The sequence below is a fragment of the Podarcis melisellensis genome, assembly GCF_964234715.1.
Source record: "Podarcis melisellensis genome assembly, chromosome: 14".
NCBI lineage: Eukaryota > Metazoa > Chordata > Lepidosauria > Squamata > Lacertidae > Podarcis > Podarcis melisellensis.
In genome coordinates, this window is record NC_138546.1 from 32,006,675 (window position 1) to 32,022,649 (window position 15,975).

Consider the following 15,975-nt stretch of genomic DNA (forward strand, 5'->3'; position numbering starts at 1 on the left):
TTTAAAATAGAATCATTGATTCTTTTTCTGACCTTTTCAGAAGTTCATAAAGTCAGTCCTGGGACTTCTGAAGAAGGTTCGTGGGAAATGTAGCTGAAGGGACAATGTTGGAAGGACAAATGCAAGAATCATTCGCTGTGTGACTTAAGGGGTTAATTCTGTTACTGGTCTGGCTGACAGAGGACTCTGAATGTCTGGAGGTTCTAGACATTTGGAAGGGAGAAGATGGTTGAGATTTGGCAGGTGGCAGGAGGGAGGAGGAGGTTTACCTCAGTTTGTGTGGTTGAATATGTCTCCCTGCTCTCAATTAGGCCTGCAAATAAGTTTCTCCTCATTATACCCTATTCTTGTTCAGTTTGTTATCAGGAAAGTTTCTTTTCTCTGGACTTCATCAACTTTATTCTAGTTGTTCTGCTAACAGACAGAAGAGGAATTCCCAACCTCAAAATCCATCTCTTCCTTAAAGCTGTTGGTTTAGCACAGATGTGGGGAACATTTGGCCCTCCAGATGTTGCTTAACTATAACTCCCATTATCCCTGGCCATTGGCCATGCTTCCTGGGGCTGCTGGAAGTTGTAGTTCAGCAACACCTGGAGGGCCAAAGGTTCAGCACCCCTAGCTTAGCACCTCAGTCTGCATTCCTAACCAAGGGCGTGATTCTGTGTGTGCTTTCTCAGGGATAAGCCCCTTTGATCCCAAAAGGACTTGCTTCTGGGTAAACATACATGCAATTAGATTCCATGTAGTTGCTCTTCATTCCTTTGCTCACTAAAAGTGTGCTGGACTCAATGTTCAGAGCCACGCCCCCCCCCCAGGATGTTGTGCAACATCATGCACAGGCCCTCTCAATGCTCCAGAAAAGGTGGTATCTCTAGCTCACCACCAGTCACTTGTAGGGATGGTATGGGTATCTGATGCCATCTGCTGCATGACCATCATCATCACCACCACGACCACCACCACTATCATTATTATTTACCCACCCATCTCCAGCAGGTCCCAGATACAAAATTAAAAACAGTTTAAAGAGATTACAATCACAGGAATAGAGGGGCCCCTGTAAACACACATTTCAGGTGTCAAAGGCCATGGTAAGGCAAACGTATCTGACGAACATTTTCCGAAACCATTTTCCACCATCAAATAAGCCTGCTCACATACAAGGAGAAATCTGAGCTTACAGCTTCTGCATTAGCACAAGCTTCTGCAGTTGCCCAATTGGCAATTATTTCTGTTTCCTTGGCGGTCATCCCTGAAGACAAAAAAAATAGTTTGCAGTCTCCTGGGGCATGTGCACTGATGGTTTCATAACTAATATTGCATCTGCTTTGACATTCTGTATTGCAAGAATCCTTGCAAAGTATATAAAATAAACATCCTCCTTAAAAGCATCTTCTTCTTCTTTGGCAATAACTCCTAGCCGAGAAAGATTGGTGGCGCTGTGGTCTAAACCACTGAGCCTCTTGGGTTTGCAGATCAGAAGGTTGGCGGTTTGAATCTGCACAACGGGGTGAGCTCCCGTTGCTCTGTCCCAGCTTCTGTCAACCTAGCAGTTCAAAAGCACGCCAGTGCAAGTAGATAAATAGGTACCGCTGTCACAGGAAGGTGAATGGCGTTTCCGTGCACTCTGGTTTCCATCACGGTGTTCCGTTGCAGCAGAAGTGATTTAGTCATGCTGGCCACATGAGCTGGAAAGCTGTCTGTGGACAAATGCCGGCTCCCTTGGCCTAAAAGCGAGATGAGCGCCGCAGCCCTATAGTCGCCTTTCACTGGACTTAACTGCCCAGGGGCTCTTTACCTTTACCTAAAAGCATCTACTTCAGTGATGTAAACTACTGAAATTCTTTATCCTTAAGCTCAACATACATAGTCATTTTTATCAGTGGAAAACCAATGTGAGTTGCTTTTTATTAACAGATCAGTATATGCTAAAATAAATAAATAAAGATAGATAGATAGATAGATAGATAGATAGATAGATAGATAGATAGATAGATGGATAGATATAGATAGATAGTTGTGTGCCCCGAGCCTGAACAAACCTATGCTTATGGGATATTTGTAGGATACAGTGCAACAGCAATGCATTCTCTATAACAACGGTCTATCAGGTTCAGGCAGCACTGCCGACTTTGAATACTACAAATGACAGACAGCCATCAAACGTATCACAATGACCAACATGACTAAGACACAGCTTAATCATAGGTATGTATTTGCATTTTTAAATTTTTTTAAATTATTAAATGCATATCTTCAAAACAAATAACTAATTTATACCAGCAATTTTAGTTAGACCTATATGCTACTCAACATTTTAGGTTTCTACATTTCAACAATTATTCACATTTGGATTTTTAAAAATGCATTTTTGATTTGCTATTATTTGCTGGATCCAGAAGCCTTTTGAACAGTAGAGGAATGATTGAAGTTTGTAGGGGCAGTCAATGCTGCCTTTGTGTAAATATAAACTTCATCTATAATAAATGTTCTATCAATTGTCAGAGTGTACATTAGCAATGTACAAAAGCATGCTTAAGAAATGTTGCTGTTCTTCTGCTGGTCTTACAGAAACTTGAATATCAAATTGGTAAAATCCAGAGACCGCCTTGGGAAATGTTGAACTAATTTTACTAGATTCACTGAAATATTTGGTTTTCTTTGGAAGTTCACTTATGCTTTGCTTAAGAAATACTCACTACCATCCAGTCACAACAAATATGAAATTTCACTAGGAATACCAGCTGCAACTACAGCAGCAATCCATAGCCTGTATGGACAACCCAAGTCACAACACCCTCAGACACTGCTACAAATATAATGGTGACCTCTTACTTGTGTCCCAATTCATGAGCAATGGTAAATGCCAGGTTCAGCCCATTGTCTTCTGCAAGAACACACTTCCTCTTCGCACTGCAGATGCCTCCAAGATAGGCAATTCCTGTAAAAGATAATGAAGGGTTCCATCAGTGCCAGCAAAAGCAGCTCATGCCTTTCACAAACACGTTGAAGCAGCTTGTCATAAGAAATAAAATTATGCGTCATTAAGGAATAATACTGAGCAATTTGCTCACAGATTGCTCTAAGGAGGAGGTGCACCAGGATGGAAATTCAATGCCAAACAAGGAGGGGTATGACAGAGGTCTATAAAATCGTGAACAATCATCAAAACAGTAAGCAGAGAGAAGTTACTTTAGGACAGGTGGCTAAACTGTAGCCCTCCAGATATTGCTGGACTATAGTTGCCATCATCCCTGACTGTTGGCAGTGAGGATGAGGCTGATGGAAGTTCAACATTGGGAGGGTTGTAGGCTATCCGCCCCTGCTTTGAGGATGCTAGGACTTGGGATGTAATGAATCTGAATGGAAGCAGGTTCAAGGGAAACGAAAAGGAAGTGCTTTCTTGGTGCAAGTATCAATAGCCTTTAACATTTATTGCCACGTGACACTGTAATGTTACTAGGTAAAGTGGCTTTTTCTTTTAAAATCAAGTTCATGAAGATGGATAAAAACTGTTGATACATAGGTCTATGATAGCTAGGAATGGAAGCCAAATGTTGAGATGTAGTCTAACTTTGTTTTTATGGAAAATCAAAATTACAAACGAAACAAAACAAAATAATCAAAGTTACAGAACATAGTAAGTCAGGCTAGTCGTAGAAAATTCGGGCTTAATTGGCTATTTATCTATAAGTGACAATAATTACAGGCTGATCCTGCCCTTGAGTCAAAAGATACTAGACCTCTCACTAAATTTCAAGGATTTATTAAATCTGGGTAATCTAGGCAAAGAAATGGTATCTGTTATAAATTCATATAATCGTAGAGTTGGAAGGGACCACAAGGATCATCTAAGTACAACCCCCAACATGGGGTTTGAACCCACAATTATTAAGTCTCATGCTCTACCAACTGAGCTATCCCAGGTCTAACATTTATAAGGAACTTCTTCATATCTCTAAAGGCTCATTAGAAGGCTTTAAAGTTACCTGCGTGAAGGACTTCCGCTTAGATGTCCCTAAGTGGAATGCAATATGGACACCTACAATCTGTAAATCAACCTCAACTTATGTAAGGGAATATTCCTTAAAAATTCTGCACAGGTGGCACTGTACTTCTGTGCAGTTTCTCATATGATTTCAAATATCCCACAGGTTGTTGTGGTTGCAGTAGCAGAGGAACATTTTCCCACTTCCAATGGGAATGCACTCTGGCATCTAAATTTTGGACTGACTTTTTTAAAGATATATTTTAAAAAATTAAATTTTCCATTCAGGCCTCCCCACAACTTGCCCTTTTGAATCTGTGGGATGATCAAACAGCAACTTTCTGATTTAAGGAACTTCTTATATGGATGTTGGCTGCAGTGATAACTTATTTGGTCCAGTACATAACTTAAACTCTCGTTGTGGTTCGAGAAAATGTAGACTGGCTACTGCAGTGAAAATAACTCACAAATTACACATTTCCAAGGGTAAGGAAGATGCCATTTGGTGAGATTTCCTTTATGTGTCATAATCTAGTCTCTGTGACATTAATGACTCTCTATTCATCTGGAAAATACAACTGTACTCTTACGTTTTGTAATATTGATTATGCCTTTTAAAAATAAAAAATAAAAATCTAACTTTGATTACTAGATGCTGCGTAAAAGGTAAAGGACCCCTGGATGGCGAAGTCCAGTCAAAGGCGACTATGGGGTTGCGGCGCTCATCTTGCTTTCAGGCCAAGGGAAGTGGCATTTGTCCACAGACAGCTTTCCGGGTCATGTGGCCAGCATGATTAAACTGCTTCTGGCAAACGGAACACCATGACAGAAGCCAGAGCACATGAAAATGCCGTTTACCTTCCCACCACAGCGGTACCTATTTATCTACTTGCACTGGTGTGCTTTTGAACTGCTATTTTTTTTTTTTTATAATAATATTTTTATTTGCTTTTTTCCAAGGTCAAATACATCGTCAGTTATTCAACAAAGGCAGTTTTACAGAAAGAGAAGAAAAAAAGTTATAAGTAAAAAAGAAATCGTACTTTGCAAAACAATTTTTCATGATCTACTGGACTTCCCCACATCTTCCATCCCCTGCATCTTTTTCAATAAAATAAAGTTACAGCAAATTAATACCTTGTTTCCTGTGTTTTTGTACTTTCCTCAATTGTATATTAGGTTTAGGGGAAATATTATTAGTTCACAATTCCAACAGTCCTCAATATAGAAACTTTACCCTAGACTTTAGTCATTTCACAATCAGAACTTAAATTCCAGCAATATCAAAAATTTGGAATCTGAAGCTTGTTGTCTAAAGACTTAACAAATTCTCAACATTCACATAACTTATAATGTTTTTGTAAATAGTCCTTAAATTTTTTCCAGTCCTCTTCCACTGCCTCTTCTCCCAGGTCTCGGATTCTGCCAGTCATTTCGGCCAGTTCCATATAGTCCATCAGCTGCGTATGCCACTCTTCCAGCGTGGGTAGCTCCTGTACCTTCCAATATTTAGCTAAAAGAATTCTTGCTGCTGTAGTTGCATATAAAAAGAAAGTTCTATCCTTCTTTATCACTCTCTGGCCCACAATGCCCAGGAGGAAGGCCTCTGGTTTCTTAGTAAAGGTATACTTAAATACCTTTTTCAACTCGTTATAAACCATTTCCCAGAATGCCTTCACCTTCGGGCATGTCCACCAGAGGTGAAAGAATGTTCCTTCAGCTTCCTTACACTTCCAACACCTTTTATCAGACAAATGATAAATCTTTGCAAGTTTGACTGGGGTCATGTACCACCTATATATCATTTTCATAATGTTTTCTTTCAAGGCACTACATGCCGTGAATTTCATATCGGTGTTCCATAACCTTTCCCAGTCTTCAAACATGATGTTGTAACCAATGTCTTGAGCCCATTTAATCATAGCTGATTTAACTAACTCATCTTGTGTGTTCCATTTAAGCAGCAAGTTATACATTCTTGAGAGCACTTTCGTCTTAGGTTCAAGTAGTTCTGTCTCTAAATTTGATTTTTCCACCTGGAAACCAATCTTTTTATCTTTTTTAAACATCTCTTGAATTTGGGCATAGAGAAACCAGTCTCGCACCTTATCCTTTATTTTTTCTAAACTCTGCAGCTTCCAATTATCTCCAACTTTTTCTATTATCTCACAATATTTAGCCCAACCACTCTCCATGTTAAGTCCTTTGGTGGTCTTCGCCTCCGTTGGTGACAACCACCTCGGCGTCTTATTTTCAAGTAAGTCCTTGTATTTAGTCCAGACATTAAACAAAGCTTTCCTGACAATATGGCTCTTGAATAATTTATGTACCTTTACCTTGTCGTACCACAAATATGCATGCCATCCAAAAGCATTGTTAAACCCTTCCAGATCTAGGACATCAGTGTTTTCTAGTAGAAACCAATCCTTCAGCCAGCAGAAGGATGCTGCCTCATAGTATAACCTTAAGTCCGGCAGGGCAAACCCCCCTCTTTCTTTAGCATCTGTTAGTATTTTAAGTTTTATCCGGGGCCTTTTGCCCTGCCAGACAAATTTCGTAATGTCCTTCTGCCACTTTCCAAAACACTCCACTCTATCCACGATCTGCAGGGTTTGGAACAAGAATAACATCTTTGGCAATACATTCATCTTTACAGCTGCAATTCTTCCCAACAAGGTAAGTTTTAATCTTGACCAGATTTCTAAATCCTTTTTAATTTCAATCCAGCATTTTTCATAATTATCTTTAAATAAGTTCAAATTTTTCCCCGTCAAGTTCACCCCCAGGTATTTCACTTTTTTAGCCACCGTTAACTCCGTTTCTTTCTGAAACTCATCTATTTCTAAAGAAGTCAGATTTTTCGCCAAAACCTTTGTTTTTTGTTTGTTCAACTTGAATCCTGCCACCTGACCAAACTCATAAATTAATTCTAAAGCTCTTTTAGTACTAGATTCTGGCTCCTGTAGTGTTAAAACCAAATCATCTGCAAAGGCCTTCAACTTGTATTGTTTACCTCCGACCTGTATACCTTGTACCTCCCGATCCTTCCTAATCAAGTTCAGCAGTACCTCCAGGACCGAAATAAATAGCAGGGGTGATAGGGGGCACCCCTGTCGTGTTCCTTTTTCAATTCTGAACTCTTCTGTCACCACATTATTCACTATCAATTTAGCTTTTTGCTCTGAATAGATTGCTTCTATACCATTTTGAAACGCCCCTCCCACTCCCATCCCTTCCAAATTTCTCTTCATAAATTTCCAAGATATATTGTCAAAGGCCTTCTCTGCATCTATAAAAATTAATACAGCTCTTGTGTTCATATTTGTCTGCAATAGCTCCAAAACATCTATAATGTTCCTAGTGTTGTCAGACAAATGTCTACCAGGGAGAAAGCCTGCTTGGTCTTTATGAATTACTTCATTCAGAACTTTTTAAAATCTACTTGCCAGAATGTCAGCAAAAATTTTGTAATCCACATTCAGGAGTGAAATAGGACGATAATTCTTGAGTTGAGTCTTTTCAGATTCCAATTTTGGTATCAAAGTGATGAATGCTTCTTTCCACGATTCCGGAGCCCCCTTCCCCTCCATAATTTGGTTACACACCTCCACTAATGATTGAATCAAATAATCTTTTAAAACCTTATAATATTTGGAGGTGAGTCCATCTGGGCCTGGGGATTTCCCCAATTGCATGTTCTGAATGGCACTTTCTATTTCCTGCTGTGTTATTCTATAATTCAGGGTTGTTTGTTTATCTTGGGATAATTTTTCCAATCCATTACTTTTTACAAATTGAATAATCTCCTCCTCCGCCTGTGGACCTTGAGTAAAGAGTTTTTTGAAATATCTCTGGAAACACTTTCTAATTTCTTCTGGTTTCTGAATACTTTCTCCATCAACCTCCAAGTTGGTAATAGAATTCAATTTGTGTCTCTTTTTCAGCTGCCATGCTAATAGTTTTCCACATTTGTTTGCTGATTCAAAAGATCTTTGTTTCATTTGTTTAATTTTCCATTCTACTTCTTGATTTATCAATTTGGCGTATTGTGCTTGATGGAACTTAATTTCTCTTAACACTTCTTTTGACTTTGGGTTAAGTCTAAGTCTTTTTTCACCCTCTCGTATCTTCTCTAAAATCTTATCTCTTTTCCCATTCCAGAGTTTTTTCTTAATAGAATTTTGTTGAATCAGAAACCCCCTCATTACAGCTTTGCTTGCGTCCCAGATTGTTCTCTTGTCCACCGGGGTATTCATATTGATTTCAAAATAATCCTTCAACGTTTTTTGGGCCTTCTTCACAATCTCCTGATCTCTAAACAAAGTGTCATTCATTCTCCAGCTGAAGGATCCAGCTGGCACAAGTCTCAGATCCATTTTCAATGCGTTATGGTCGGAGCAAGTTTTAGGGCAGATCTCTATTTTTTTTGTCTTAGGGGCCAGCCCTCTAGTTATCCAAATTTGGTCAATTCTTGTCCATGATAGGTGAGCCTCAGAAAAGAAAGTCCCTTCTTTACCTAGTGGGTTTTTGGTCCTCCAAATGTCGATCAAGTCCATATTGTCTGTCAGTTCAAAAAAAGATTTAGGTAGTCTGCCATCTTTAGTCAGATTTTGGTTTTGTGACTTGTCCATATGTGTAGAGACGACTCCATTCATATCTCCCATCAAAATGATGTTGGTGTAGTCTATATGATCCAACATTATCTCATGCAGCTTTTTATAAAATTCCGATTTCCCCTCATTTGGTGCATATACTCCTACTATCAGAAATTTTTCTCCTTGTGTTTGGATTTCAATCGCCAAAATTCTTCCTTGTTCATCTTTAAATATCAACTTTGGTGCTAGGTTCTCTTTTGCATAAATCACTACTCCTCTTTTCTTAACTTTGTCTGAGGAAACAAATTCTTGGCCTAATCTTTTGTTAATTAAAACTCTCCTATGGAGCCTAGTCACATGTGTTTCTTGTAGGCATATGATGTCCAATTGTTCCTTTCTCAATATGTGAAAAATCTTTTTCCTTTTCTCAGGGGAATTTGCACATGTTCTGACATGTAGACTCATAATCAAATGGAACATAGGCCTGCAGTTGCCATAGACTGTTCATATAATTGACAACTTAAGCCTAGTATTCTGTTGGCCAAAAGTGGTCAAATCAAATTTCTCATGGAAGTCCACAGACAGGGCACACTAGAGCAATCTACCCTCATGCCCACCTCTATTACCTGCTGATAATACCAAGCATCTGGTGTTCAGAGCATCAGCTGTCTGAACATAAAACAGTTTTGGTACTGGCTCTGTCATAGCAATCAATAAACACTATAAATATTCACATAGTCATCCAGTATATGATGGAAATAGTCACTTCCACTCTAATTTGCAAAAAGGAAGTATCATTTATTCCCTCTGCTTTCAGTACCTCTCTGGGTACCTGCTTCCAAAAGGTTTCATAGAAAGCTAGGTAAACACTTCAGGCATGTATGAACAAAACATGCACCCATCTAAAGTTTTTTGGTTTTGTTTTGTTTTTTACTTTAATTAGGACCTTATTTAATTGTAAAGGGGGGAACTAAAGCCCACAATCTTTCAATAGCAGCTTTAATTATTTCAAGCTTAGTTTCCCCACCCCCAGCTAAAAGACAAGAGATCTATTTACTTGCAATAAATGTTTCTCCCACACAGAGGTGGCCTGGGGTTCAGTTGCCTTTAATAGAGTGAGACAATGGATCCAGCTGCACTTTACAGGGGCCATTCTCATCCAGTTTGCTTATAAGGCTGTTGTTGTTTAATGCAATATAAAATAATAACATAGAATTTATCTTATCAACCGCCCTGAAATCTTTTGATGAAGGGTGGTAAAATAAATTAATAATAATAATAATAATAATAATAATAATAATAATAATAATAATAGAATAATAGAATAAATATATTCCCCCCCTTACCAGTGGCAACTTTCAAAGGCTCATGACTGTTCATACAAAATGGAGTGACTGTATATTTGGGTTGATGCTGTAAAATTAGTCTACATTACATGCATGAAGAAGTAGGATCATTTTCAAGACCATGAGACGTGTGCCGAGGGAATCTTAATCATCATCTTTAAGGATGAAGGAGTAGCATTATATGTAACAGATAGGACTTGCTGATTAGAAGGTCGGCAGTTCGAATCCCCGCAATGGGGTAGGCTCCCATTGCTCGGTCCCTGCTCTTGCCAACCTAGCAGTTCTAAAGCACATCAAAGTGCAAGTAGATAAATAGGTACCACTCCGGCGGGAAGGTAAACGGCGTTTCCGTGCGCTGCTCTGTTTCGCCAGAAGTGGCTTAGTCATGCTGGCCACATGACCCGGAAGCAGTACGCCGGCTCCCTCGGCCAATAAAGCGAGATGAGCGCTGCAACCCCAGAGTCGGCCACAACTGGACCTAATGGTCAGGCGTCCCTTTACCTTTACCCCATAGAAGAGAAGACTGAGAGGTGATATGATAGCCATCTTCAAATATCTGAAGGGCTGAAGAGCAAGTTCGTTTTCTGCTTCTCCAGAGCAGGACCTGAACCAATGGGTTCAAATTACAAGACTTAAAATTAAGAAGAACTTTCTGACAGTCAGCGGCGGAGGAAGCTGCTCGGGCGCCTGGGGCGGCGTGCCCAGGGGTGGGGCGCGCCATGGGGCCTCGGCAGTCTGCCTGCCTCCTCCTACTCAGCCGCCCTACAGCTGTAGGGCGGCTGAGTAGGAGGAGGCAGCGGGCGGACTGTTTGGGCAGTGCAGCGTCTGCATGCACCGAAGCCACCGTGTCTCTCCCAGGAGAGAAGTGTGTCTTGGGCGTGCTGCAGGCCCTGCGGTGAGTGCCACCCAGCATTTTGTCACCCCCCCCCCGAGTGGTGATACACAGGGCGGGCCACCCCTACCATACACCCCTTCCTCCGCCACTGCTGACAGTAAGAGCTGTTCAACAGTAGAATGGACTACCTGAGAAAACACTGGACTCTCCTTCAGTGGAGGTTTCTAGAGTGGATTATTTAATTGTGATTCCTGCATTTTGGGGGTTGTGCTATTGTGTCCCTTCCAACTCTACAACTCTGTAGATTCTCTGATCACCCGTATTCTTTTTTGGAGCAGTATCTTGGGGGAAAAGCAGACACAGAATTTTAGAGTAGCCCAAAGGGCTTTTCACCTATGGTGTGAGCCCAGCTACACAACGTGCTTAACACATGCCAGCATGCTTGGTGCCAAATCAAACCCCTTCTATAATGAGAGCCATATCCTATCAGAATGAAATAAGCCGACACGCAGCATAGCAACACCCCTTGTTTTAGCACAATTCAGCTTCAGAGTCTTTTGGACATGTTCTCAGTAAAGCACCAATTTTAAGCCCTTCTTAACTGGCATGTTAAAAAGGGGGCAGATAGTTTACCCTTTTTTGGAAGATGCAGTTGAGTAGAAAATTTTCTACCTTTTGCCAATAAACTAACACTTAATTAGCAAGCCAAGTACAATGCAGGGGCCTCTATGTGGCAACTTTCCATCATGTTCTGCTGTTTTGCAGTTTTTGAAACCTTTGGTGGGAAAAGCTTGGCCATCATACTCTTATGTGCTAAAAGAAACTAAGTGAAAATTGCCAGCAATTAAGGGGGTGGTGTACAAGGAAAGCTGAAATTCAGGCTTCCATGAGAATTATAGGCTTATATGGGTATCTGGTATAGTTAATTAATTACATGATGAGGTGTTTGTTACAGCATCCAGAGGACAAAACTGAACATCAGGGCTCCTATATGGAAGAACACAATCAGCAAAATGACCCATAAATATTAACATATACTTGCAATGTTAAAAAATATGCTGTATATAATGAGAAGACAACGGACAATAACACAAATAGGACAATGAATAATAAAAGTTAAATAAACTGGGTGCATGAATAAAAATACTATGGAACAACTGACCATAGGTCCATTTTTACCATTAAGTCTTTTACAAATAGGTCCTTATTAGCCCTAAGTCCTTGGAAAAGATTTTCTTAAGACTGGTGGAGGGGGCAATATGTTCAAATAATTCCTCTTGTGTGTCAGCAGGTGATAAGAAGTGTTTTAGCTGGGCAGTTTCCTTTCAGTTCAGAGACTGTTCTCTGAGATGCAGACAAAAACCAGTAATTCACACTTTCACCCCAGGGAGAGAGGAGAAAGGATTAAGTGGGAGGTGATGGGTCAAATCCAGGTACCATTCCCTCTAATAGCAAACTGGTTAGGCTACGACTTTGGAAACAAAACAGGACCACTTACAACGTAATGAAGATTTCTGCTTTACCAGGGAAACTGGTACATGCCATTTTAAAATTACTCACCTGGGGCAAAATGTCTCACACACAAAGGGGGGAAGTAAGGACTGTACACAAGTGTGTGCACAGTCATGCAGGTCAGTTAAGCCACTTGTTCAATGAGAAAATATCCAGCAATGCAGAAGGGCTGTCCAAGACCAAAAGTGCTTTGCCTGAGCAACACTACCAACACACATGCTTTATTCCCTTCCTTGACCCTTGTGGCCCTTTTCAACTCTGCAGGTCTAGGATTCCTCTGGTATAGTAGTGGAGAAACACCTAGCACAAATCTCTGATAAGATCCTCAGAGAATAAGGTGGAGAATAATTTAGTGGCCACTCAATTCAGAAAAAAGACAGACCCATGATTGAATAATGATTGCCTGTACTTTACCCATCTCAGCAGAAGCTGGAGAAGGGAGACCTGAAGACAGAAAAAATTTTCCTGCAACTTTTTAAAACTGCAAGTCACACTTGTAGGTACAGTGGTACCTTGGGTTACAGATGCTTCAGGTTACAGACTCTGCTAACCCAGAAATATTACCTCGGGTTAAGAACTTTGCTTCAGGGTGAGAACAGAAATCGCACAGCGGCGGCGTGGCAGCAGGCCCCATTATCTAAAGTGGTGCTTCAGGTTAACAACAGTTTCAGGTTAAGAACGGACCTCCAGAAGGAATTAGGTTCTTAACCCGAGGTACCACTGTACTCTTAAACAAATGGGATGGGCTCCCAGGCCACAACTAGGTTTACAAGGCAATATCTACAGAAATACTTGACAACATTAATTTTCAGTTTTTAAGATACCAGCTGGGACCTGGTGCTATTTAAAAAGAAAGAGAGTGAGAGAATATTAACATTATGTCTAGCTTGCCTCTTAAGAGTCCCATGTTTCGCAGTTTGGAGAGCTGTGGGCTTTTCAAACTGAGGATGGCTTTAAAAGTTCTTAGGCCTTTTAAAGTCATGCTTATATGGAGTTGAATAAATGGCTCCAATTAATCAATTCATATATTTGGGCTGAACAATTGTGGTGTGTGTGTGTCTACAGGCTTGGTTGGGAAATCTTTCTTTTTTAAAAAAACACCAGAGACCACATTTTAAATCAGCTTATGTGGAAGTGAATCAGCAGGAGAAGCCAAAGTTGGTGTTCCTTTGGTGTTTGATCAATTCCAAATTTGGTCACTGTTGTACAAGGTTTACTGTATGATATCCAGTCTATGTAACCGCACCAACTATTGCAATTTAATTTAAGCTGGGGCTGGGGGTGTGGAGAGGGGGAGAGAGTCTTACTCGATACAGTTCTTGTCTTACAGATGATACCTAAGCCAATTCACTCATTTCCAAAAACCAGCATGATTTAATGTTAAAAACACCCCGACACAGGAGCATCAGATGCCCAGCCAAAGCAACATCAGCGCTATATTTTCAAGTATTGGCAGGGTTCCTTTAAAAATTACTCCCCGAGGGAAATTGCGTAATTGCAGCATGTAACTTCTGAGTTTGAGTTTGAACATATGATGCTATCTAGACTTGAACAGAAAAACTGCACGCAACTATTAAAAAATGGGTTTATCCCAGTTGTTACATGTAAACATTTTGCAGCTGCTGACTCTACTGCCAGCTAAAAAGGACTCTGCTCAGCACTGCAAGGAGCCCTTTACAATTTCACAAAGCAACAGAGCCAGCCCATGAGGACATTGCCTAATTGCAGAGGTGATACATCAAATGCTGGTGGATGTAAAGGCTAATGCTGTTCCCCAGAGGCAGGCAACCTAAGGCCCGTGGGCCGGATGTGGCCCAATTGCCTTCGCAATCCAGACCGTGGACGGTCCAGGAATCAGCATGTTTTTACATGAGTAGAATGTGTGCTTTTATTTAAAATGCATCTCTGGGTTATTTGTGGGGCATAGGAATTTGTTCATTCCGCCCCCCCAAAAAAATATAGTCCAGCCCACCACATGGTCTGAGAGACGGTTGCTGACCCCTGCTGTTCCCCCTCCATTAATCCTTTAATGATTATTTGCAGGAGCTCCTGTTGGCAGCAAATAAACGTGTAATCAGCGCTGTTAGCAAGTTAATTAATGAAAAATTAACTGCTGCTACTTTTAATTTGTCAAGGAAAATTCTAATTCTTTGGGGGTGGGGTGAAAGACGCAAAATAGGTAAAGAAGCAATAACTTTAACTAGACCAGTATAGTCACAGATAAGCTTCCCCATCCAAGAACCTCAAAGAACTCCATGGGCCAGTTCACACTGTATTTTGCGAAAGAACCTCTGAGTCGACTGTCACAGCTATCAGTTGCGATTATTAATCATACAGAGCTCAATTTCAGTCTTCTCTTGGTGCAGCTGACGGTATCTGCACCAGTATGGCAGTATCTGGTTTTTGTAGCAGCGGACAAGAACAAGGAAGTCACAGGGTAGTCAATTTCACTGCAACTTCCTTGACTCCCCTCTGCTATTCCAGGAGGCTGCTATCTTGTTACAGAAAAATCTAGGTGTGAGGCTGCTCAGTCACCCAGCTCGTCGGGAATAAAGGAAGGAGTCCAGCCACCAACCGGAGCAAACAGCTGTAGAACAAATCTGCTGCTGAAAGTGTAGATGGTTAGGAGAAATGGGCAGTCAGGGCCTCTGTATGGTTACTTTTTAGCTATCAGAGTTAAAAGCTGCAACAGTCACCCAAAAGCTTCTGACCACATGTAAGCTCACCTATAGGCTTCTGTGTTAACTGGCTCTATGCTCTGGAATTTCAGAGAAGTGCCCTTTGGATCCATAAATTGAAACCTCTTCTCAGAATTCAACCTCAGCAAGAACAAGGGGTTAACATCTGCTGACACAGATCAGTTTGTCCCAACTTTGGTTAGACAACAGGATGCCAAATTCTGGTTTGTATTATGATTTCACTTCCATGAAAGGAAACTGGTGTCCTTAGCAACAATTGTCTTTGTCACTATAGTTAATGAAAACCACACTGGAAACAAATAAAGCCTTTACCAATTCTAAACTGCACAGATGATGAAGATTCCTTTGCAGGGCTAATAACTAGGCACAAACTTTTCTACCAGTGATTTTTAAATTTCTATTACAGTAAATGTGCCCAATGTCCAAATTCATGCCTGCAAGAAAATGCTTTGGATGTGGTGTACCCACTACTACAGATCCATCACCATAAACCGTGGCATTAGGACATAAGAGCGGTCCTTCTGCATCAGGTGAGAGTTCATCTAGTCCAGGTCCATCCTGCCCTCATGGTGGTCAAAAATATGCCTATGGGAATTCCAAAAACGGGACTTGAACCCAAAAGCAATATCCCTTCCTGCAGTTTCAAGCAACTGGTACAGTGGTACCTCGGGTTACATACGCTTCAGGTTACAGACTCCGCTAACCCAGAAATAGTACCTCAGGTTAAGAACTTTGCTTCAGGATGAGAACAGAAATCGTGCTCCGGCGGCGCAGCGGCAGCATGAGGCCCCATTAGCTAAAGTGGTCTTCTGGTTAAGAACAGTTTCAGGTTAAGAACGGACCTCCAGAGCAAATTAAGTACTTAACCCGAGGTACCACTGTATTCAGTCATACTCCACTCCAAGAGTGGAGGGAGAACACAGCCAACATGGCCAGTGGCCATTAATAACTCTCTCATCCATGAATTTTGTCTAATCCTCTTTTAAAGCCATCCAGCTTT

General features: G+C 40.8%; 1 protein-coding gene across 2 annotated transcripts in view; it reads right to left on the reverse strand.

The window, feature by feature from the left end:
* Positions 1-15,975, reverse strand: part of ADAMTS17 (ADAM metallopeptidase with thrombospondin type 1 motif 17) — a 182,982-nt gene that overhangs the window by 102,508 nt on the left and 64,499 nt on the right. For both annotated transcript variants that reach the window (XM_081888428.1, XM_081888427.1), the window contains exon 8: positions 2,836-2,941. In XM_081888428.1, the coding sequence (XP_081744554.1) occupies positions 2,836-2,941 (106 nt within the window). The remainder of the gene's footprint in view (positions 1-2,835; positions 2,942-15,975) is intronic.